Raw genomic sequence first — 26,273 nt, 5'->3', positions numbered from 1 at the left:
TAGATTAAATAACTTGGAGTAAAAAAGGCACTCAAAAATATTCTGAAAAAGAGCGGAAAAAAGAACAGCTCGCTCTCCGCTCTTTCAGTAAGCTAACACGATATTCATTACAGAGAAAGCTCAAATATTCATTTCTGGCATACTCTCTTTTCATTAAGACAAGCCTGTTACATTTTCACATCATATTCAAGAGAGGCATTATTGTGCAGATCCAGAGTTTCATTTGAAATTCAGATCCCTCCGTCACTTCAAACGGAATTCGAGCAGCCTCGCTCCGACCACGACGAGGCCCACTTTGTTGGTTGCCGCTAGTTAGCATTTCACAAAATGCATACAATGTTTGAATAGCTATTAGAGGAGCAACCAGGTCATCCAATTGTTTCCCGATATTAAACGGAATAAGTGCGAGCTTTGATCATGGACTCTTCAGCTATGCCGTGCCAAATATAGCAGCGGCGGCCTGGACATGCAAACAGAGACGGCTGTCTTTAAACCTAAAGTGGCCCAGTGTCTTTAGGGAAATGCACAATTATTCATGCATGTAATCACTCGGTGGATAAATATTTGCGTTAAATAGGCAGTTGTATGGGTGGTAAACATGAACTGCGCTCTTATTAGAGTAGAAGCCTTGGCACAGGGTGGCATGCATTGCACAGCACTCTACGTACATGTTTGTTTTTAAGCCTAAATAATAATGATACTAAGTTCTTCCTGGACTAATTGTGAGTTACGATATCTTCTTTTGCAGATAATTGCAGGGTCTGTGAATCGCTAAACAGATGCTCGTTCTTTGCCCGGGATTCACTCACCCAGAACTTTATGAGAAAGAATGAATTCTGAGGACCCTTGCCAAACAATTCCTTCAGCCCTCCTTTCTTCTCAGGGAATTTGTCGTAAATCTGACGAATATCCACCGACTCGAGCAAGGCATCGTTGTAAGAGTGATTTGTCTGACCGATGTGCACGAAAAGATGCTTGTTATACTGCACAGAAAAAAACAAAGAAAACATGTTAGAGACAGGAAATCTTCTCAAAATGACTGCAATGACTGATTAAGTAAGCTAATTAATCATGATTAATCAAATAAACAAATAACAATATTTGGTGAGAAAATCCACATACAATTCACATACATTTCATCATTGTTGCAGACAAGTAAGTTATTGAATAGACATGACAAAAAGGTTTATAAAAAAGACTCAGAGACAAAAAGGTTTATAAAATGTTCATTTATATAAAAAAAGTCAATTTATAAACAATAATCTTGATGCTAATTTATACATACTAATGCTCAGAGTTAAATTGTGTTTGTTCATAATACATTAACTAATGATAATTTATGCAACCTGACAGTTAAAGTTAAAGTTACTCTTTAATTCAAATTGTTAGTTTTATATAATTTAACATAAGCATATCACTGGCATACAGACCACAGCGATAGACTTTTCAATTAGGTTTCTTTAAGAGTCATTAACTTAAGTACAACAGTATATAAAAAAATATCAGTATCACTACGATAGTATTTAACTATGGTACAGAAACAATACTTTTTTGTAAGGGTGATAATACCTGAATTGTTACAACAACAAAACTTCACAATTCACTTTCAGTGTATTTTGGAGACATAAAATTGGTTAAACCAATTTATCTGATAGTCAAAGAGCAAAAAATGTATTTTTCCAAATCAGGAATATATTAAATTGTGAAAAGTAGGCGTTGCATACTAGAATTCATGCTAGAATGTGTGTTTTCAGTCAATTGTAGAGGACTCCTATCTGAAAACACCCACTTTTGACTGGGAGGCTGAAGGTCAATGATGAATCATGCACAATAAGACCAGAAATCTGTATTAAGAAGTAAACGGCTCCATTTTTATTTTAATTTATATTTTAAGAGTGACATACAGAAGCTACTTACAGAATCTGGATCTCTCTGGTGCTCCAGAAAAGCGGAGAATTCCACAAGCCTGAGTTTCGATGTACCGATAGATCGGCCCTGCCAGGCGGGAACTGAGGGCGCCGGTGCTGTTGCAGGTTCATAACCTACACACACACACACACACACACACACACACACACACACACACACACACACACACACACACTGAATATTAGCTCTTCTAAATAAAAAAGTGTTAAATCTGAATGGATACATTTTAAAAAAAAAGGCAAACGGTGACATACTTGAGATTGTAGTTGTGACAGCTGGCTGGATAGGGTACGCTTGCTGGGCAAATGGCTTAATGCTAAAACAAAGACAAAGGAGAACTAAGAACAGGAAAATGAGCAGTCTAGCGGCACTACATACTGAAGAGATTAAGAGGGTTATACAGCAAAGAAGAAACAAAGCTGCGCAAAGTATTCAAACTTGGATTAAACCCATCATTGCCTCTGGAAAGGCTTCCTCTATTGCTGATCCCTCTGAGGGAAAGAGAGAAAGCTGGAAGGGTCAGGGAAAATACAGACATCAAGAAGAAGAGAACGACAATAAAGCAGACAAAACAGAGACAGAAAGAATAAATAAGATTTGCATTTCCTGAAGGAAATACCAGTGCTTGCAAGGAGAGCAAAAGAAACACATACAAGTTAGCAGAGAATAAAAAGGTTCAGAAGATGTTGCAGACAAAGAAGAATGTGAAAAAGAATAAGAAGTTAAAGGCAGAAGAATGTAAAGCATGAAATTATGAGCAGCCTACCTGAACATTTAGTCTGAACAGTGTGACAGTAAGATTAAACAGCTAGACTGAACAGCTAGACTGAACAGTGGGACAGTTAGACTGAACAGCTAAACTGAACAGTGGGACAGTTAGACTGAACAGCTTAACTGAACAGTTAGACTAAACAGTGGGACAGTTAGACTGAACAGTGGGACAGTTAGACTGAACTGTGGGACAGTTAGATTGAACAGCTAGACTGAACAGTGGGACAGTTACTCTTAACAGTGGGACAGTTTGATTGAACAGTTAGACTGAACAGTGGGACAGTTAGATTGAACAGTGGGACAGTAAGATTGAACAGTGGGAGAGTTAAACTGAACAGTGGGACAGTTAGATTGAACAGTGGGACAGTAAGATTGAACAGTGGGACAGTAAGATTGAACAGTGGGACAGTTAGACTGAACAGCTAAACTGAACAGTTAGACTGAACAGTGGGACAGATAGACTGAACAGTGGGACATTTAGACGGAACAGTGGGACAGTTAGACTGTACAGTGGGAAAGTTAGACAGAACAATGGGACAGTTAGACTGAACAGTGGCACAGTTAGACTGTACAGTGGGACATAGACTGAACAGTGGGACATTTAGACTGAACAGTGGGACAGTTAGACTGAACAGTGGGAAAGTTAGACAGAACAGTGGGACAGTAAGACAGAACAGTGGGACAGTTAGACTGAACAGTGGGACAGTTAGACTGAACAGTTAGACTGAACAGTGGGACAGTTAGACTGAACAGTTGAACAGTTAGACTGAACAGTTAGACTGAACAGTTGGACAGTTAGACTGAACAGTTAGACTGTACAGTGGGACAGTTAGACAGAACAGTGGGACAGTTAGACTGAACAGTTAGACTGAACAGTGGGACAGTTAGACTGAACAGTGGGACAGTTAGACTGAACAGTTGGACAGTTAGACTTAACAGTGGGACAGTTAGACTGAACAGTGGGACAGTTAGACTGAACAGTGGGACAGTTAGACTGAACAGTGGGACAGTTAGACTGAACAGTTGGACAGTTAGATTGAACAGCTAGACTGAACAGTGGGACAGTTAGACTGAACAGTTAGACTGAACAGTGGGACAGTTAGACTGAACAGTTAGACTGAACAGTGGGACAGTTAGACTGAAAAGTGGGACAGTTAAAACTGAACAGTTAGACTGAACAGTGGGACAGTTAGACTGAACAGTGGGACAGTTAGACTGAACAGTGGGGCAGTAAGACTGAACAGTGGGACAGTTAGACTGAACAGTTAGACTGAACAGTGGGACAGTAAGACTGAACAGTGGGACAGTTAGACTGAACAGTGGGACAGTTAGACTGAACAGTTAGACTGAACAGTGGGACAGTAAGACTGAACAGTGGGACAGTTAGACTGAACAGTGGGACAGTTAGACTGAACAGTGGGACAGTTAGACTGAACAGTGGGACAGTTAGACTGAACAGTGGGACAGTAAGACTGAACAGTGGGACAGTTAGACTGAACAGTGGGACAGTTAGACTGAACAGTGGGACAGTTAGACTGAACAGTTAGACTGAACAGTGGGACAGTTAGACTGAACAGTGGGACAGTTAGACTGAACAGTGGGACAGTTAGACTGAACAGTGGGACAGTTAGACTGAACAGTTAGACAGTTAGATTGAACAGTCTAATTGTCCAATTATGGACAAAGAAAAAGAAAGTGCAGATGAAAACAGAGAAGATTCAGAAAAACAAGAAGATGCAGATGAAGAAGAAAACGAAGCAGAAGAAGAAGGTGGTGGTGAAGGTGCAGAAAAAGAAAGTGAATAAGAAGATGCAGAAAAAGAAGGTGCAAAAGAGGTATATAAAAAGAGGTAGGTGAAGAAGCAGCAGCAGCAGAAAAAGAATGTCTGATGTGCCTTACATGCACTGTAATACGAGGAATAGCTTTAGTGGGACAGTGGTAGCAAAACTTCTAGAGATACTCACTCTTGTGAGGATCCAGGCTGGCCCGTGGATATCATGCCCTGCCAAAACTAGAGAATAAGATAAATAAATAGACAACAAAACACAGGCTATCCACACGCACACACACCGTCTGTGCACTCTAGATACACGAGTTATCACATTGCCATTGAAAAACGAGGTGTACTATGTGCCATGCAGTCTAGTTATCTTGAGTGTGGCATTAGTGGGCTTATCTGATGAAGGCAGGTGATGGGGCACAGCTCTGAGGGTGTGTAATGGGATTGGACCCGGTGGCCAGCCGTGTGGCTGAAGTAAGTGTACTGATAGGTGGGTGCCAGAGGGCGGTCTTACCCCTGCTGCTCCGGGGAAGGCAGGACGCGGGATGCCCGGAAGACCCAGTTTGTTGTGGATGGCTGTTGCAGAGACGATCTGAGCCGAGGACATGGAGGCCATACTCTGAAGAGCTTTGTCCTTCACGCTCTGATCCTTTAATAGCATTTACAAAAGAAATTAAAACTCATAAACGGATGGACACGGTGAGCTAGGGGTTCAACTGTTTCTGCAAAAAAACACGGTTCGTTACACACGTTTGTACCATGATTCATCTCATGTCTTACAAGTCTGGGAGACTGAGACCAGTGTAAATGCTTGCTTCTTGAATTGTTTTGTAATTTATTACAAAAATGTACTGGTCAAAAGTTTGGAATAAATAAGATTTTTAATGTTTTTGAAAGTGCTCACCAAGGCTGCATTCATATGATCCAAAATACAGTATAAACAATAATATTGTGAAATTGTATCACAATTTAAAAGAACTGTTTTCAATTTGAATATAATTTAAATGTAATATATTCCTGTGATGGCAAAGCTGATATTTCAGCAGCATTATAATCAGAAATGTTTCTTGAGCAGCAAATCAGCATATTAGAATGATTTCTGAAGGATCATGTGACACTGAAGATTGGAGTAATGATGCTGAAAATTCAGCTTTATAAGGAATAAATTACATTAAAACATTAAAATAGAAAACAGTTCTTTTAAATTGCAATAATATTTCCCAATATTACTGATTTACCTGTATTTTTGAACAGACAAACAAATATATAAAAGACTTATTTGAAAAACATCTTTAATTGTTAACAAAATAATTAATAATTAACAAAAATCTTAATTATTCCAAACTTTTGACCGGTAATGAAAGCAGTTATAACAGGTCATCCTGCAATACTGACACTGAGAGTGAATATTTGCGATGTAGTGGTCTTAATTAATTATCAACAAACAATAAAAGAGTTCAAATATTTCTATATTTACTGGATAAAAACTGTGACCACAGAACCGTGGTACAAACCGAACCGTGAGACATTGGAAACCATCACCCCCCTACAGTGAACACAGAACATGGGAATATAAAGCAGCCCACGCGCTCACACACAGATCCACAGATAAAAAAGCATGTTAAAAGATTCTTCAGAGCTATAAAGCCATTGATCTTAAGAGGAATGTGCTAGCACTAAAGACGGAAAGTCTGAAAAGAGCGAAAGCCTCCAGCGCAGAAAACGGGAGATTATAATGTTTAATATTGAGTGCAGAGTGAATGAGAAGTGAATTTAATGTTATGTATTATCTTGCAGCTCCTACATTTCTAATAAACTGCATTGTGTCAGTCGGGAACAAGGTTTAAGTAATGTTAACTTTCTTTTTTTTCTTTTTTTTTTGCTGTGTGTAATGTTCTCATTTTAAAAGCTCCAATCAAGGTCACCAAACTGAGCTGAAACAGAACAGATGAACGCATTAGAGAATAGTGCCTGAAGGACATCACTTTCTCCTTTACACATCCTCCTTGTTATTTTCATAAGGAGGCTAAAGACGATTTCTGAATATAGAGTTTAAATAACTCAAGGAATGTCTGTGCATAGACACATTTGTAAAACTGTTAATTTAATTAACGGAGCTAAAGTGTGTATGCCTATTTTCTACAAAGGCAAACATTCCACATGCTTATTGTATAGTGTGCATGGCCATATCAGGATGGAAGTCCTGCCACTGATCATGTTAAACAGCCAGTAAATTGGAGCAGAACTGCACTGAAAAGAGTGAAAAGTGGGCATAAGCGGAGGATGAACATGCTGGGAGTCATGGCTCACGTATGAGAGAGTGAGAGCTGGCTTAGGGAGAGGCAGAGAGACTCAGAGCTCAAGCAGGTGTTTAGCAGCTGCTATACAGTGACGGCGACACGTTGATGCACAGTCAAGAGCACTGAGGACTCGTACTTACCATGCTTGTCACCTAAATGCAAACAAACAAGGTTACATCGTCAATTTTCAATTTGCACTTTTTGGCAAGTTAATTCAAACAATTTATGAGTGTGCTGAGAGACTTGTGACAAGTTCACAGATTTATAGATCCGATTCACAGATTAATTCCTGCTGAAAGACCAGCATAAATTGTGTTTTGGATGTCAGGATTCTTAAGTAGTTTAATATGGTTAGACAGATGCCACCAAGCTTCACCAGCTAACACCGTGTTCACACCAGCATGGTATAGCATGTTGCGACACGCAAATATAGGCTGCTTCAAATAAAATCAACGGATCAGAATAATTTTGACATGGTGCACTATGGTAATTTTATTCCTCCTCTCGTCTAAAATGGAATGATTTTATTTACAAATTTCATATCATGAATTGATGACTATTAAATATATTTCTGTCATGACAACTCTCTGAGAGATTTGCATGGTAATAGAGATTTGCATGGTAATAGAGATTGGCATGGTAATAGAGATTAGCATGGTAATGAGTATGGCAATGTTAATGTATTTGGTATTGGCGGGACTTGCTACTGTCAATACATTCACAGACATTGCTGTGAGCATTTAAGAAATGCTGCTGTAAATAATATATACAGGTGGAGCTGGGGAAGGTGGAGGGTTTCAGAAAATTTTAGACTGCTAACAGCAATGCTGAATGTTGAGCCGCAGCTCATTGGCCACTGATGCAACAGCAACCAATCAGATGTTCTATGTAGATAATGATTTGATCGCTACCAAATTAAAGACTGCCTGCGCCATCTAGAGTTTCATCTCAGAACTAGGTATTCACTACTTTAACTTTTGACTGTTGCTTGTGACCACTTCTATACAAATTTTTAACATGATGAAAATTGTTTCGCTAACCTCAAAAGTTTGTCTCCTTACGCATGTATTTTTTTATAAGATTAAGCAGGAAACAAATAAACCAATTTTATTTAAAAGTCTAAACTTAGGGTGCGTTTCCCAAAAAGCATCGTTAGCCAACTATGGTTGCGTATTCCATCGTTATTCAACAATTCCGAAACCACAGTCCCAACGAACATTCGCAAAAAGCATCGCAAACTTGTGTGGTTGAATATACAGCTCTCGTGCTGTGCTTAGAAGCATATAGTTTCTTGTTGTTAAGACATGCAGACTTTTGGGCACAATAAGCAAGCTAACATGACATCCATATTTTTCAATCAATTTATATACATATATATTAGCGTGTCAATAATCAGTGCCGTTCATGTGTATGACGTTAGAGGGATCCCACAAAATGACAGGGATCAAGGTATGTCAATTAAATACTACATGTTAACGATAAAAAAAAATAAAAAAAATCACAGCTTTTTGTTGTTTGTGTAAATTAACTATAATATGACTATCACTACACCATCTGTGCATGATGTCATTAATGACAGTCCTATATTGTTGAACCAACTTGGCTCAAACGACAGAGGTGCAACCATGTTACTACAGTTTTGGGAAACAGTCATGACTAGATATATTTCACTTCTCTAATGATGCATCATACCATAACGGTAGTTAAGCAGCGAGTTGAACGAAGCAATTTAAGTCGCCATCAGCTGGTGAACAGGGTGCTGACCGGTATAGAACTAGTTCTAACCATCATGAACTAGAATTGAAACTGATGCTGGTCTTTCCATCAGAGATATAACACAATGACTGAATAAATGTCATTTTTATTTGATAAATGTGATTTTAGTGATATCCTCCCCATGATATGCTAAGCCCTCTGAAGTCACACTGCACATGCTAATAGTAAAACCAGGATTAAGGAGTCAGTGTGAGTGCTGGTCAAGCAGATGAACTACAGAAAGCATCTTTAGGAAAGATTTATAGCTGATAATATGGCAGTTTGAGATTACTGTGGCTAGGGTTTCATTACAGACCAGCTCAAAGAGGGGCACCATAATGACAGTCATTTCAGTCAACATGTCTCAGATAAGAGCACACTGGGCAGGTTTACTATAATGCTACGCTGCAAATGGCAGGAGGGAGCTCAAATTCTTCCCTGCTCCTGATTTCTAATTTGCTTTAGATGAGAGTAGACAGAGACCCATACAAAAGCTGGCTGTTTTTACTCAGGCAGACGCCAGTGTCCCTGAAAGACCAGCCATTCATGGCGGAAATGCACACAGACGCTCCACTAGGCACACACACACACGCACACACATACACTCGCACACAAATGGGGGAGTCATTAATCTATCTGAGTAAACTGGGAACTGTGGAAAAGTGTGCTGGTCAAAAGGAGTTAGTCATCACCTCACAAAAAGAAAGAGAACGAAACAGAAGGAGATAGAGAAGTCAGACCAACCTCAAGGTCTTTTCAGTAAACACAGACATTAGGAAATGACCCTTGCAGATGTATCTTAAATGACAGGTCAATTTATTATCAGATTATCCCTTCCACAAAAGGCCCCTTTTTTTCTGTAAGCCGCAGCCTTTGTGGACGAGATGCATTTGATGTAAGGTGATTATATGCAGCACACTTTGCTGTTTATATGGCTGAATCACACAGAGGGGGGGTGTTTAGAAATGGTAGGAGAGAATGTGGTGGTGGTGGTGGTGGTGGGCGGTGATTTCAGTAGGGGGGTGGGGGGGTGATTTCAGTAGTTTCATTAATGCAGCATGAGGAAAGCGTTTGACGGCCAGTGGGTTATTGAAAAAAAAAGCCAAGAGAAAGAGCGAGAAGAGAGGGGAACGCCACAAAAAGCATCTGAGCGACGGCCCTAATGGGGCTCTTTGGGCCAGACTTCTTGTGCAGAGCGTTTTGGGAAGAACAGATGACCTCATTAAACTTCAGAAGAGATAAAGGCAAAGCAGCGCTGGTTTTACTCTAGAATGTGCTCTTCCTGTAGTCATGTGGCCGCTCGTGTTGTTTAAGCAGTGACCAGAATCCAGCTGAACTCTGACCTCCAGCTCTCAGCCACTCTCACCAGCTGAAGCTTACTGCCAGCATGAGACACTCCACACACACACACACACACACACATGCATACACGACACAGAGAAATGCATTCATGCGACCAGCAAAGTGCATTGTGCTTTTGAGGCTTTGTTTTGTCATACAATGGTTTTCAAATTTGTACATCTTTAAAGCAGTTCTTTCTCTCATTCTAGTTTAATTTGCAGAGGCAACTATAAGCCATTCGAAGGTTGATTTCTGGAAAATGTAAACACTGTGACTGTGTCACTATCAAAACATCCTGAATCATTGACAGTAACATTGACTCAACCAATGGCGTTAGTTTGGAGAGAGGGCAAGATGTTTTCTTGACCAATGGCAGACAGCGGGTCTGTTTAGGAAATCTTAGGAACTTTAGGGTATTTTTGCACAACTAAAAATGGGACAAAACAATCCCCGTTCACATAGATCTGTGAAAACGATTTAAAAACGCTGTGTTCTGCTGCCAGGCCAGTAGATGGCGATGTCACTTAGAAAAGAAACACTACGCGCCTACAGACTGAACACGTAATGCTCATGCGGATGACGACACCGTTTTCACAAAATCACATTTTTGTAGTTTACACTGAGACGATAATGGTATTGTTTTCAAAAACTTGCACTGAAAAGTTTGCATTTTCAGGCGCCCAAAACGCTGTTGTCGTTAAATGAAAGGCCAAAATGCATAAAAAGTTTTCCATTTTTAGTTGCCTCTTAGATTATTTTCACAATTGTGCAATTCTTTTTATTTTGTGACACTAGCAGCACAGATTACAAACTTCACTTTTCATATTAAACTTTTATATTGTAGTTGGACACAAATTAAAGATATTAAAAATTCAGTGAACTTACAGGAAATAATATCTGGACTGGTTAGTAAAAAAACATGCGCAGATAATCAGAGGTTTTTATATGCGTTTATTTTATACCTACCATAAATTCATTTATAATTTAATATATTTTATAGAATATTTACCACTAAGATGGAACCTAAACTTCTAAAAATTCTGTCCCCAAAATTACAGGGATAGAAAACTGGAATTTACAAAACCTCAGTTCCAAGCCAGTGAGCAGCACAATTTACTGCATTATGGAACAAACTTAATAGTTGCCTTTTCTCTCCAGAGCTATTGAAGTTCACATCCGTATTAATTTCCAAAGCATATGCCTCTTTTCAGGTTTGCGGCATGGGCCAACCGTTCCTGCACCCCTGCTATATTTAACCAGGAGTCGGCGTGGGACCTGTAGCGTTAGACTCAGAGCACACGCACTTCGCGGTCAGTGAAACACAGAGGAGAAGACGGCCACTGATGAGCATGAAAGGAGGAACGCACATCGGGGACGGAGTACAGGCGTTGAATTATGTATGTTAAACAGGCCGTCACATGCGAGGGATCTAGGTTACAGGAATTAGAGCAACAAGGCATTCACAGGAAACAGGAAGTGAGACGCATGGCAACCACAAGCCCAAAAGCAGAAAAGCGCATACCTTTAGCTTGGAATGAAATTCACGAGATTTCCTTCTGGCAAGAACCTGAATGTGACTAGACACCTGCGGGGTAGGGGAGGGGAGGAAAACAAAGGAACAGCCTGTAACCATGGCGATGAAAAGCCCCCCTGCAACTGGGCAGAGCCAGACGTACCTTGATGGCAGCTTGGATTTCTCGAACTTTCTTTCTTGCTAAGACCTGTATGTGACTAGACACCTCCGTTTTTCAAAACAAAACAAGAAAAGCAAAAAGAAAAGAAAGCAATCAAGAATTACAGACATTTTTAACAAGTCAAACATTTGAGGACGGCAGCCCAGCGCACCGGCCCGCTCACCTCCTCATTTAAGTGAGCTGATTAAGGAGTATGCAGGCTTCTTAAGCACATTAAGACAGAGCAGATGTGATCTTCTGTGTACAGAATGAGAATGGCCACGTCTAGTATTCTTCGGGGAGGGTAATGCGAGGGCCCCGGGGCCCTTTAGCATATTCCACCAAGTCAGAGTTCTGTTTGTGAATTATGTACTAATGGTGTATTAATAGTGCTGTGAGGTGGGAGGTTGTGTGATGTTGTAATGAGGCTCTGCTCCGAGGGGTTACGTGGAGAGCGTTCCTCGTCTTAATCAGGCCAATCACGCACAAGTGGCTTTTGAACGGGCCTCGCGCTCGACGCGGCGTATTAATGAGGTCGCCGGTCTCCGGAGGCCCGTCGCTCTCAACTCTCACGGCAAAGTCACATTTACACATATCTCAGCAGCACAAGTGCTCCTTTGACCTTTCCAAATTAATTACAACAATCACTTCAATGGTTCAGGCTTTGCCAAATGAAATTACAATGGGATTGTTGTGATGTTTCAGCGTTCGGGTCGATTTCTGGGCTTTTCACTTTGCTGGGAATTTTTTGAAGTGTCAACCAGGTTTTTTTTATAATATTGTCCGCATAGGTTTGTGCCATTTATTCCATTATAAATCGTTAGGAAATCACTTTATGTAAATGCATGTTCTGGGTTAAACACAATGTTAGGTCTGTCAACACAATTTGGGGCATGCTGCCGATTACAAAAGCTAATTATTACAATTCAGCCCTCAGTCTGTAAATCCAAATGTAAAAAGTGTTCACTGCACTTTGCACTTTTCAAACTACTAATTGTAGGAAATGGACTATACCAGGTGTACAGGGTGGTCACTTATAGACAATGGTCATTATTCAAATATATTAGGCTAAAGGCCCAGATATACTTCAAGCGAAATCGAAGACTGGACTGATGTGACGTCATTTTCGAACAAAATCAGGCCGAAACGAAGTTAACAAATGGAACATAATTGTAAATTACTAGCACTATTTGATTGTAGTAATTGATCAATCAGAATCAATTATTTAAGCGAGTTATAAGAGTGAATTGATCAAACATCATCATTCAATGCAATGTAAGGCTTTGGGTGGATAGAGAACAAGGCGACTGTTTAATTATATTATTTAATGGTCTTAAAACAGTGTGATAATTGTAAGAGATATTCTGCAAATGTAGTGGTTTACTGTAACCAACTGAAGGATCAGAGAGCGGCCTAGACACTATATAACATGGAATATTGACATATCTCATTTAAAACAAGAGGATGTTGTGTATCATGTTCCCTGTCTGCTGTATCTGATAAGAGCTTTGAGACATGGCCTCGAAGCACAGCCCACTGAAGTGTTAAAGCTGCACCAACACATACAGATCACCATGACAAATTACACTACAGTCAAATGGAGAAACAGATTCATGGATTTAAACAGACATTTCAGTTCTGAACAGGTCATCATTAAAATTGTGTTAGCAAATGTGTGAGTGAATGTGTCTTGACAATAGCTGTAGTTCAGTGGCGTGTTCGCATACAGCTGAATGAAACATCTGCCGGCTGAGCCCAGCGTTCAGGGTTCGTCTCTTCAACAATCGCATTAGCGTTCTTGCGCCCAGCCTGATCATGCTGCAAAGCTCCATGCTTCTTCATGAGTGGCTATGTGTGTGTGTGTGTGTGTGTGTGTGTGTGTGTGCGCGTGCACGGGGGTACAACCTTATGTATGTGTGTGAGAGTAGGGGTGGGCAATAAAGAAACACCTCAACCTAGATGCACAGAAAGAACAACAGGTGTCCCTCAAATGCCTGTTTTACTCCACAGACCAAAGCAGCACATATTTTTTCAGTGTTCTGAAAAGTGTTTTTCATATATTTATAAATTTAGAAAATGTGATCGCACAAAATACTTGTGCAAACTATTCGTTCATTGTTTGAAAAGCACATCTTGGCTTTTCAAGGCACACATAATATCTATTCAGTAAATCTTACTGAATACAGATATTTTCAATAGTTCACAGCTACCGTTTTGGTCAAGTTGTCAATTTTATAATATTTTAATATACTTTTATATAAAAATTAACATAGTAATATATTTATTTTAGTGCTGTCAATATTTTAAAAAGCAGTTAATCGCATATTTTTTCTGTAATTAATTGTGATTAATCGCACCTAGCATTAAAGTTTTTAATATATTTTTATATTGTAATAATGTAGAAACAACATAAAGAAAGTAGCCTATATTTTAAATATTTGTTTAATGCCATATTTTTATGAATGAAGGCATCACTGATACCACTGTCTCTATGAAATTGATTTTTCCCCCTCAATTTTAGCCATTAATTATAGCCATTCAGCATTACTGTATAATTGGAAGCTATACTTTTAGTTATTAGGCTTTATACAACTTTTCATTTATGTGAACTTTAAACAATCTTCACATAAACCCATTACAATAATAAATGTCACATTTACCTGTGCCCTTTAATATATCATTTACCTGTGCCCTTTTTTTTTTTTTTTTTTTAAGCTAGCTTTAACAGGTATGATATATAGCCTAGAGAAATTGAATAAAGTTATCAAACACTTCACAGTCTTCACTGAGAAAATTATTAATCCTTATTAAAGCTACAAAAGTTATTCAGTCTGTGTTTGGGTGTTTTTTCTCTTTTTCTTTGATTAACATTAATGAGGTTTATTAGGCTGCTGTCACTTTAAGAGCTGAAGCACATGCTGCAGATATGACGCGCATCCCATTTTCTCACAACTCTACGTTCATTTAAGACTTCATTTAACTCATTTAAGACTGTGCTTGCGAGGATACTCTCTTTTGTGTCTTATCGAGCTGGAATGGTTTAAAAGCATCTGCATGAATAAGAGCGTGATCATATAATGTAACACTGCCAAAATATGACAGGATATATGTTGCGTTAAACTGAAAAAAATAATTGCATGCTCTAATTCTGACAGCACTAAATATTACACTCACCTAAAGGATTATTAGGAACACCATACTAATACTGTGTTTGACCCCCTTTCGCCTTCAGAACTGCCTTAATTGACCCTTCGCAAAGACCCGCCCCCCTTAGTTACTGTCGCTATGTCCGACAAGCAACGTCGTTCTCACGCCACACCATGTTCTCAAGCAGTGAAAAATACATTGCGGAGCAGAGAGGAGACTGACAACACGCGGACAGACAGGACAGACCAGGTTACTTTTCGGTTACGTTTGATATTAAACATATTAAACAAAGTCTCACCTTTCAAATTTGGTCATTTTTTAAAAGAAATTTAAACAATAAATACCGTTTTGTTGCTCTTTAATGTGCTGTGACAGATCGCTGTAGAGCATCAGTTAAAGCTGCTCGTGAACCGATCATCTCTTCCTTCTAGTTAATTTATAGCCTCAAATAAACATGAACAAACATAAGAAGGAATGTTGTTTTAACCACGGAAAGGCGTCATTACACTCCGTTTTTCAAGTTCAAATCCTCCCATGTTAATCTACTAACTCTCCTGACAGCTTTGTTGGACAAAATGGCGGATGGCGAAGTATGATTGGTCAGATCACCTGTCAATCAAGCTCCCTGCGAAGGGTCAATTCTACGTGGCATTGATTCAACAAGGTGCTGAAAGCATTCTTTAGAAATGTTGGCCCATATTGATAGGGTAGCATCTTGCAGTTGATGGAGATTTGTGGGATGCACATCCAGGGCACGAAGCTCCCGTTCCACCACATCCCAAAGATGCTCTATTGGTTGAGATCTGATGACCTTTGGGGCCATTTTAGTACAGTGAACTCGTTGTCATGTTCAAGAAACCAATTTGAAATGATTCGAGCTTTGTGACATGGTGCATTATCCTGCTGGAAGTAGCCATCAGAGGATGGGTACATGGTGGTCATAAAGGGATGGACATGGTCAGAAACAATGCTCAGGTAGGCCGTGGCATTTAAACAATGCCCAATTGGCACTAAGGGGCCTAAAGTGTGCCAAGAAAACATCCCCCACACCATTACACCACCACCACCAGCCTGCACAGTGGTAAGAAGGCATGATGGATCCATGTTCTCATTCTGTTTACGCCAAATTCTGACTCTACCATCTGAATGTCTCAACAGAAATCGAGACTCATCAGACCAGGCAACATTTTTCCAGTCTTCAACTGTCCAATTTTGGTGAGCTCGTGCAAATTGTAGCCTCTTTTTCCTATTTGTAGTGGAGATGAGTGGTACCCGGTGGGGTCTTCTGCTGTTGTAGCCCATCCGCCTCAAGGTTGTGCGTGTTGTGGCTTCACAAATGCTTTGCTGCATACCTCGGTTGTAACGAGTGGTTATTTCAGTCAAAGTTGCTCTTCTATCAGCTTGAATCAGTCGGCCCATTCTCCTCTGACCTCTAGCATCAACAAGGCATTTTCGCCCACAGGACTGCCGCATACTGGATGTTTTTCCCTTTTCACAACATTCTTGGTAAACCCTAGAAATGGTTGTGCGTGAAAATCCCAGTAACTGAGCAGATTGTGAAATACTCAGACCGGCCCGTCTGGCACCAACAACCATGCCACGCTCAAAATTGCTTAAATCACCTTTCTTTCCCATTCTGACATTCAGTTTGGAGCTCAGGAGATTGTCTAGACCAGGACCACACCCCTAAATGCATTGAAGCAACTGCCACGTGATTGGTTGATTAGATAATTGCATTAATGAGAAACTGAACAGGTGTTCCTAATAATCCTTTAGGTGAGTGTATATATATTCTAATAATATGATATCATGATATCAATTTTAAGGATCCCATAATATGCATTTTTCCTTATATCGCCCACCCCTAAGTGGGTGTCTTTATTGTGTGAGCTGTAAGTTCTCTCTCTGCAGAAGCTCGGATAGCAGGCACATTCAACAGGACTGGCCTTCCCCCATTTAGTGGCATGCATGCAAGACCACGGATTCTCTTACCTGTTTCCGTGTCCTTGTCTTCCCAGTTCTGAGTTTAATGTATCTGGCAATCAACTCATTCCGACCTAGGGAAAGACAAAAGATGAGATGTGTTAATGTCAAATGTGTGGAGATGTAATGCTGTAAATTCAATTACCCAAATCAAAGCAGAAATGCGAGCCAATGAGCCAAAATTTCTACCACCTCAGTTGTTTCCACTATGTCAGCGACATGTAACAATCTTTAGCCCAGTGAATAAACAAACACGCCTAATTTAAATGAAAACTTGGCTGTGAGTGCCATTACCATGAAAATAGCCCAACAAATCTACAGCTTTTCAATTTAATCTAATTTATTCCCAATTTCTTCAAAGCCTCATGCTATGAAAAGAAACAGATCCAGACATTCATATGGTTACAGCACGTAATGACAGAGAACATATTCATTTAACACACTACTGTTCTCACTAAATAATAATTAAAGCATGGTTTTGTAGTGATCTCCAATTAATGGCAGCTCTACACATTCTTGCGCCCTCGGCACTGCTCTAATTACTGATGCAAGGCACAATGACCCCTGCTTAGCCTTTTCATATGTTAATAACATACCGCCACCCCAAAACTATTACGCAAATTATAGGTAAGGAGCCACTCTAATTATGTGTCCAGCTGTAGCCAACGGTTGCCATAGAGCCCCATTTTTTTTTAATTCAGAGCCATGTACTAAAACTAGCTTTTTAAACAGGCAACCGCAAAATTGATGTAGCTACAATTTACCACGTGTCCACCCAATTTACATTGGAACAACAATAAACTGTATTTTCCACAAAATATAATTAGCATAAAGTAAAAAGAATCGAACACATGTATATGTGAATACACACACACACACATACATACATCCATAGATGCAGAAAATCCCACTTTATGTATGAAATTTGCATAGCATTTGGAGGCTATTATGTGGATAAAAGATGGAAATAGGGGTGTAACAATATATCGTGCCACAATATATCGCAATATAAAAATGCAACAATACGCATCGTGAATAGTGACAATATGTATCATGTTAGTTCACCCAAAATAAAAAAAAATACTGTGTGAGGAAAAAATTCAAGTTTTCAGAGTTTTAGTGTCTGTACTACATTAAACTGCTATATATAATGTTGATTATAATGTATAATAATGCAATGGGGGGATATTTGTGGGTGCTGATAATGCCAAATGTCTTATGTTACCAGTAAAAAGTGGCCTACATTTATTTTAAATATATCTAGTGCAAGAATATTTGTCTAAAATAATTTTGTATTTTCAGCTTCAGAATCATGAATATTTTTTATTCTGGTGTTACCATTGGCCTTGGGTTACAAGCACCAAGTCCAAGTCCATTCATTTAAACCCACAATGTAATATCAAAGTTAGCATTTTAGCATCAACAGTAAATTTTTTGTTAACCTTTTGTCATATGTCTTGGAGTATCGCAATAATATCGTATCGTGAGTTCAGTATCGTGATGTGTATCGAATCAGAACATGAGGGTATCGTTACACCCCTAGATGGAAATCCTCTTGATTTAGAACAGGAACTCTTTCCCCCCTTGAAATTCACTCCCTGGACTCAGTCCCCCCTCAGTCCAGCCTTTTATTCATTTTTCTGGCCTCTGATTAGCAGGGAATGGGAATGACCTGAACACAGCGAGACTTGAACTCATAAAAGCCATATGAACACCACTGCTCAACATGTAACTAACAACCAGGCCATGGCTCCATCAAAGCACATGCTAAAATTAAAGGTAGACTTGTCGAGGAAAAAAAAAGATGAGTTGAGGAGGTGAGGCAGCAGATGTGTTCTGGGTGTGGAGTGGGGTGACTGGCCATGGCGGAGGCTGGGCTGAGGTCTGTTGTTTGTGAAATGGGCACACACTGAGATGGCAAAGTCGCATCATCCACCTGCTGTGCGCTGGGCTCGTCTTGTTCAGGTGGGCTGGGTAATCTCCTGAGCTTCTGCTATTAGGCACACCTGTCGTGTGAAAGGGAATCTCTTTCTTACTCACCTCCTCTCTCTGACATACCAGTAATTTGCTTTTCTCTCAGTAAAATCCTCACAGGTTTTAAAACCAATGGGAACCATAAAGAATGAATCGGACCTGCTGATATCAGGGTTTTTTTGCACGTCCTGTCTGCGTTTTTAGAGTCCCGCACCTGACATGCAGGAAAAAACATCCATGAATTAACAGTTCGTTCCCATGACTTACTAATACATCAGCACGTTTTACTAAATCATACGCACAAAATAATTATTATTTCCCTCGTTTTACTAAGTCGTGGCCACCTTGTAATAATTTGTTCCCTCATGTTGATTTAACTAAAACAAGTGATTTACTAAACTAAAGGAACAAATTAATATAGTGTGCACATGATTTTAAAACAAGGGAACAAATTAGTGAATCATGGCCATGATTTACTAAAACGAGAGAACGAATTCATAATTCTTGGCTATATGTCCGCATGTCATGTGCAGGGCTCCATTTGTTTTAGCACTCAACTGACTAAATGATTTATGCAAATGAGGTAATGACACAAACATGCCAACAAAATCAGTGCTGACCATCATTTGTATGCCGCTATTCCCAATCTTTCTGGCTAGTTATGAAAAGGTGCTGAAGACTAAACACAATATGTTATACTTTACTGGGACTGTACTGCATCACCATACCTGAATAGTATATTTTAAATAAATAAAAAAGTGCTTGTTTATACTGCACAACTGGATATGATCCATGATAATTACTTATTCAAAAATTCTGCTTCTTTGATCAATAATTTATTTTACATAAATGTCTCTTTTCCAGTTTTTTTGCATGAAGTTAATTGCACCAGAAAAATAAGCTAGAGATGTGAAAAGGTGCAATTTAAAATAATAATAATTATAACAAGCCTAATTTTCATGAGGTCTGTTTCGCTGAAAAAGATGACAGTGACTTCATTTGAATACTCATACCTTGGGTCAAACTTGACTGCAGGTGATTAGTGAATAAGAAGGTTTTTAGACTTGAATAATAGCACATAAAACGGTTTATAAATTTGCCCTAAATTTTCTACAAAAACACTTTGCATAAAGTCGCATTGTGACGTACTTCCAAGGGCAATGGATTATTGTGGGAAAATTTTTTAAGGTTTTATTAATTGGTTGTTGACTATTGAGATGTGGGCGTTGCAATCAAAAGTGGAGGCAGATGAACCTGAGCTTGTAAGGAGCGGGGCTTAAAGGATAATTCCGGTATTTAACACCTTGAGTCTATTTTGTAGTTTGTTTTGGATGAACTAGAGTGGTGGACACAGAAATTTTGACAATGGGTCCTGTCTCGACTTTTTGACTCTTTTAGAATCGAACGAACACCACTAACCACTCGGTGAGTTGCACAGTTTTGAAAACGAACGTTAAGGGTTGTTTTAAGGACATGTCCGTGCATGCCCATAGACAGCCACTCTGAAGCGGTCAAAGGCGATTCTAAAAGAGTCAAAAAGTCGAGACAGGACCCATCGTAAAAATTTCTGTGTCCACCACTCTAGTTCATCCAAAACAAACTACAAAATAGACTCAAGGTGTTAAATACCGGAATTATCCTTTAAGTGGATTAAATGATTGGAGAAGTCCTGCATATGTCACAAGAGAGAAGTCTGTCATTCTCACCAGTTATCAAATTTTGATTAAACAGTATGAGGTCAAAACATTAATAAATAAATAAATAATTAAAATATATACATGGATGAATCGTTCACAATAAGATCACAATAAGATGCATTTAGAACATAGAGGAATTTTATTTTCATGTCAACTAGACCTATGAATTTATCATCAATGTCAAAGTAAATCTGAGAAAGCCCCAATCAGGCACTGATTTCTTTTAAAGTCCAAACTCTGGAATTACCCACAAACCATGTACATGTGTTGCTAGCAATTTGTGAGATGTCTACATGATAAAAATAAAAACTCCCTCTACAAAGGCCTTGTCCTAACAGGTGTGTAGCGCTCCCCAACATAGCCTGAAGCCAATGAGTGTGCGATTCCAACATGCGTGCTTGATGCATGTGTGGGCTGAATAGATGGACAGCTCTCTTTCTTCACGTAGGCCTTTCTGTTAAGGCTATAACAACGGCGGGAGATCATGTGACCTCCAGGACAAATAAATAGCATCTGGGGATTTTCAGTTCTAGCCCACCTCCTCAGCATGCCAACACTGTAATCTCTCCCAGATGAAGCCAGGGCCTCGCCACTTTCAATAATTCACACACTGTGTACACTAGAGCCCGACCGATATATCGGCAGGCCGATATTATCGGCCGATATTAGGCATTTTCAAAACTATCGGTATCGGCATTTATAACGGCCGATAAATTAATATTTCAAAAATAAAATAAAAACGGACGAAACACCCTTCAACCATGTTATGAGTGTTGCCGTTGTATAGTTTGTCCACCAGAGGGCACTCTACACCATCCCTGTTGCCAACACTCGTGTATAACGCGCCACACATTCAGTAACCTGCTGATCCAGCCCGAGTCGGGCAGAGAGAACCGCGAGTGAGATCATCGGTGAAGTGTGTTCATGGTGAGTTGGTAATGACTCACGAGACATACATTGCTTGAATAACAATTAAAAGAACATCCCTATCAGTTCTCTTAACTCAAATAAGGATGACAAAATTCGTGACTCATGTCCAGTTTTGCTGCGGTTAAATAAGCCGAGAGTGAAGCGGAACAACGCGACGTAGGCTATATTCACATAAAATGTTAACACTGCAGTTCACAAAAGTTCATAATGTGCATGTGCTTTAATGCTTTGTCGGTTAAACATTTAATTTTAAATGCTGATGCGCTGTTCTAACGTGTGCGTTTCTCAGCGCGTACATGTGAAGCTCACATGCACTAAAAGCCTTTCTAGTACCAGGCCTGGATACTGGACTAAGTTATCTTTCGAGTATTATTGTGCTAATACTGTTAAATACACACAAGATTTACATAAACAATGTCGGTTGTCCGCTTGTCAAATGCGTGTACATTAGACGTGTCATGCTCAGCTCTTAAACAGACAGTAGCAATTGTAAACACATTGCCGCTTGTCCTTAAAGGGATAGTTCACCCAATAATAAAAATTATCTCATTATTTACAGGCACTCTAATGTTGTTCCAACTGTATTAATTTCCTTCTAATATTTTTCTAATATTACTAGTTTGAAGAATGTGGGTAACCAAACAGTAGCTGGTCCCCATTGACTTCCAAAGGAGAAAAATATACTATAGAAGTCACTGGGGTACATCAACTGTTTGGTTACCCACATTCATCCAAATAACTTATTTTCAACAGAAGAAAAAAACAACTTGAGAGAGTAAATTATGACAATTTGAATTTGTTGTCAATTTGAATGTGAAATTGTTGTTTTTGTTCAAAGGACTAAACGTTTAGTCTTAAAAAAAATCCTAAGTTTGTATTTTTATACATTTTATTTATCAGAACTTTAATATATTTTGATGTTCCTCTGTTCTGTTGTGACAATAAAAGAAACAAGTTTCTTTTTAAAATGCATTATCATATTATTTTAGTTAAAACTCATAAATAACTACAAATAACTAATGTTAGGGAAATTTGTTAATGTTTTGATGCGCGTTTCTGAAAAAGAAAATAAAAAATATCGTCCTATATATCGGAATATCGGATTTTAAAACCAACAAATATTTGTACCGGTATCAGCCTTCAAAATCCTTTATCAGTCGGGCTCTAGTACCCATCAAAAGTTTGTACACACCAATTGTAAAGTGTGTCCAAACTTACTGTAATATAATACACATAAATAATATTGCTACTGTATTATAATATACACATAAATAATATCGGCCGATATATCGGTATCTGGCTTTTTTTTATCGGTATCGGCATCGGTGCCCAAAAATCCATATCGGTCGGGCTCTAGTGTACACATAACATGACAATAAGGGCATTCATGCAGACGCCTGATTCCTAGATCAAAGCTCACAAACGGCCAGCTGTAAGCATGCTTACTGCTGAATAATTCATTCTTTTCACCGCCTTGAAAAAAACCCTGCTCAGCGGGACTTGGGCAGCAAGCTTTCTTTCCTGTGTTAGCCGTGCAAAACAACTTGGCAGAAAGAAAGTCAAAAAAGAGGGTAAGGACACACTGGAGGTCCTGAAACCCCAGGAGACAATCTGCCCCCCATGACATTAATAGGAAAAAAATAAATACATTGCATTTTTATAGTAATATGTGTTACAGTTTTATTCTAAACGAATGTGAACAGGTGCCCTGCATGTGATTGGACTGTGAAACCCCAATTTGCCGAAGAAACTCGTATTGTTATTATTTTGTGATCTGACAAATCAATGAGAATATCTATGAATGATAATAATAAAAGTTTTTTAACAGTAGATAATTCAAATTTCAATATATATTGTACAGCTTTGGGCTGTTTAAGTTAGTTCAGTTAGCAAAAGTTTTAACTGACTTTTTACAAAACTGGTGAAATGCATCAAAACTCTGTCAATAAAAGTGTTTGAAATGACATAAAACTGAATCTGACATTCTTTGCTATGTGTGAACAGGTCCATATGAACGTACCAATTCGATTTAAAGTCTTGTCCATGGTGGATATTCATGGGGAATATATTCATTCAGCATTGTGGTGTACACAAGAAGGAGGACGGCAGGGTAGGGGGTGGGAACAGGGAGGATGTGAACTCTTGAAAGAGTTCACCAGATGTCAGTCAAAACAGTAGGGAAAGGATTAGGTATTTATGGTCTGACTAAAAAGCAGAGCACAGAGCAAGAAGAAATCCGTCCTCTCAAGGAAAAGCTTTCCCTTAATTTCAAAGACAGTAGAGTCCATATCAGTAGTTCCTAAAACAGCAGAGGCCACTCAGTGGGGCCTGCCGGTACCCCTGTTTTTAGGATTGTCCCCCAGCTGACTCTTCATTCAATTAGGAATGCATCTCCGCCCTTTGCGCCAACTCCCTCAGAGGAAAGGGGAGCGGACTCCCTCCCCACTCCCTACTGAGAGCTGTCAGCACTCCCACCTCAATTTAGACACTAACTCATCCTCCCCTGCTCAGACTCCTCAGATATGCACCAACAGACTATGGCCATTGAAGGCTTTCTCTGAATAGGGTGTGTCTTTGATAGCTGCACAGTCTGAAGCCGAGGTGTGACTGTGACTGTAGCTGGACGTAGCTAAGCCAGAGAACAATTAACAGTCTTGGTACAAGGGTTCACCCTCACAATACATTCATCCATCTCTTGGTTCCTGCATCCCCTTTTTAAACTGATGAGGTTTACACAGCTGCTGCTTTGCTCCCCCATGACTCCCCACTGCAGCCCACTTTACCACACATTCACTCTCACCTTACAATGCTGCATCACACTTTTTTTTTTTTTTTGGGTGAGGTTTCATTACCTCAACTGGGCTGCTCTCAAACAACTTGGCACAACATTTCCTCAGTGTTTTATGGCTGTTTCTCAGTATTGCCAAAACACCCTAGCAGCAGTGAACTTTCAAATTACTAATCACCATTAATGTGTCAAGACTCAATATCTTATCTCAGCCCACAACGACATCCCTCATCTTAAAAATGTATATCAAATGTGCCTTGTACATTGTCTACTTTGCGTGATTACCTCTCTACTGCAAGAAAAGACCAGTGGACCATAAAGCTCTGCTGAAAGAAAAAGTTGGTCCAAGCTGATCGTTTATCCTCATTAGATGGCCCAGCTGGCTAGGGCCACATTAATTTAAAACTACAGAATTCAGTTATGTCCAAACAATTAACATTGAGCACCTTAAGCAGTTAACGACAGGTCCAACCCAGCACTCATTAGCTAGTTGATCAACTGGACCAACTGCTAGACCATCTTGGTCAAGCTGGTTAGAGCTTGTACACCACATTGGACCAGCTTCTATGCTCCAAAAAACAGCTTTACTGCCTTAAACTGACATGACCCGGTTTCTACAACAGGGTGAAGCAACACGTGTAAACTCCGTCCTCCTCACAGTTTAACTGGGGTAAAACCATCACCAGCCCTTACATTGGCATCCACTCTGCAGAAGTTTCAAGCGTGTCTAGATGATTGATTAACTGGACTATTAGCTGTTGGAACTAGTTTCGACCTGGTAGATTAAATTGATCAAGCTGGTTAAAGCTGGTAGACCACCTTGGAACAGCAACAAATCAGTTTTCATGTCCCAGAAATAAGCTTGACCACTTTTAGTTGGTGTGAGCAGTGTTTTTCTCGCACGTGGCACACCTCCTTACAGGTCTAACTATGATAAAACCATCACCAGCCCTTACATTAGCATTCTCTCAGCCTTGGAACAAGTTCAATCTGGTCAAGATGATTGATTAACTAACTGGACTATCATTTGGTATACTTTCTGTTGACCTGGTAGACCATCTTAATCAGGCTGGTAAGAGATGGTAGACCACCTTGGAACAGCAAAACAACAGCTGTCCCAAAAATGAATTTGAACACCTTAGGCCGGTATGTGCTATTCTTTTTTTTTCTAGCAACATGTGGCAGTGTCCTCCTCCTTAAAGGTCTAACTGGGATGAAACCATCAACACCAGCCCTTCCATTAGCATCCTCTCAGCCCCTCACAGATAGCACTCCACAGGAGCCAAAGAGCCTCTGCAGCAGGAGTGTGTTATATCATTTAAAAAGACAGCATAAAATTGCCATTGATTCCACACCGAGGGGGTGAAGCAAATAAAGCCCCATCATCCTTCCTGCCAGCATGTCATAGCAAAGATGATTTAATCAAAGAAAAATCCTGCAGCTCGGCTCAGACCCCATGCCATAAACATTGTCCTCATTTATAGTTATAGCATATTAAAGCCTTTTAATGGCTTTGGTTATGTTCTTTGATTGCTAAAAACACATCACATTTTTTTCTCAGAGCATTTTAAAGCACTCATTTCCTGTTGTACCACATTTGTTTAACGCAGGCCTGACCGCACTCACATCTGGCCAGTTGGACAACGATGAAATCAGTGGATGCTGGACCGTGGCCATACAGTCAGTCAGCAGAGAGATTTCTCACATAAAAGCTCACTTCAATGGCTTCACCCCATCCAAATCTAGCATTAATCCTCAATAGGCCACAAGTTTTGATTGTTCTTAACATTCTTTCCTCTGAGATTTCAAATGTGTGCAATAAAGCATTCTACTTGAACATTGCTGTTCTTTCGAACAAATTACTTTTATGAGCCAAGTATTTAAATCAATTAGAAAAAAAGTAATGCAAACACAAATGATTGCTTTGAATCAATCTGCTAGTCAATATTAGTATACTCAATTGTTCAGTACTAAATTAACCCTGAATATATTTCTTAACAATATATTTATGTATATATTTGATAGTGATTTGAACATTTACACTTTCACTCAAAATACACTCAAACCAAATCCAAGTGGATTTTAATCATCCAACTGGGCAATATTATCAAATATATTGCTAGTTAAAATACCCATAGGTAATTTTGTATATTTTTTGGGGAGTACATTTGAAGAAAGTTATACATGCTTGGTAGCTAGTAATTT

At 39.4% G+C, this 26,273-nt stretch overlaps 1 protein-coding gene across 7 annotated transcripts in view; it reads right to left on the bottom strand.

Moving 5' to 3' along the window:
- tead1b (TEA domain family member 1b) overlaps positions 1-26,273 on the bottom strand; it is an 83,314-nt gene that overhangs the window by 7,472 nt on the left and 49,569 nt on the right. For 2 of the 7 annotated variants that reach the window (XM_081357163.1, XM_081357164.1), the window contains exons 4-12: positions 16,689-16,753; positions 11,553-11,615; positions 11,399-11,461; positions 6,921-6,932; positions 4,995-5,129; positions 4,665-4,711; positions 2,184-2,245; positions 1,918-2,042; positions 810-983 (exon numbers count right to left, since the gene is read on the bottom strand). In XM_081357163.1, the coding sequence (XP_081213289.1) occupies positions 810-983; positions 1,918-2,042; positions 2,184-2,245; positions 4,665-4,711; positions 4,995-5,129; positions 6,921-6,932; positions 11,399-11,461; positions 11,553-11,615; positions 16,689-16,753 (746 nt within the window). The remainder of the gene's footprint in view (positions 1-809; positions 984-1,917; positions 2,043-2,183; positions 2,246-4,664; positions 4,712-4,994; positions 5,130-6,920; positions 6,933-11,398; positions 11,462-11,552; positions 11,616-16,688; positions 16,754-26,273) is intronic. The other 5 variants (XM_081357165.1, XM_081357167.1, XM_081357166.1 and 2 more) reach the window with 5 other exon arrangements.

Source organism: Scardinius erythrophthalmus (genome assembly GCF_964197995.2).
Source record: "Scardinius erythrophthalmus genome assembly, chromosome: 2".
NCBI classification, from domain to species: domain Eukaryota; kingdom Metazoa; phylum Chordata; class Actinopteri; order Cypriniformes; family Leuciscidae; genus Scardinius; species Scardinius erythrophthalmus.
The sequence above is the reverse complement of the archived record's forward strand: the minus strand, read 5'-3'. Positions and strand labels throughout refer to the sequence as shown.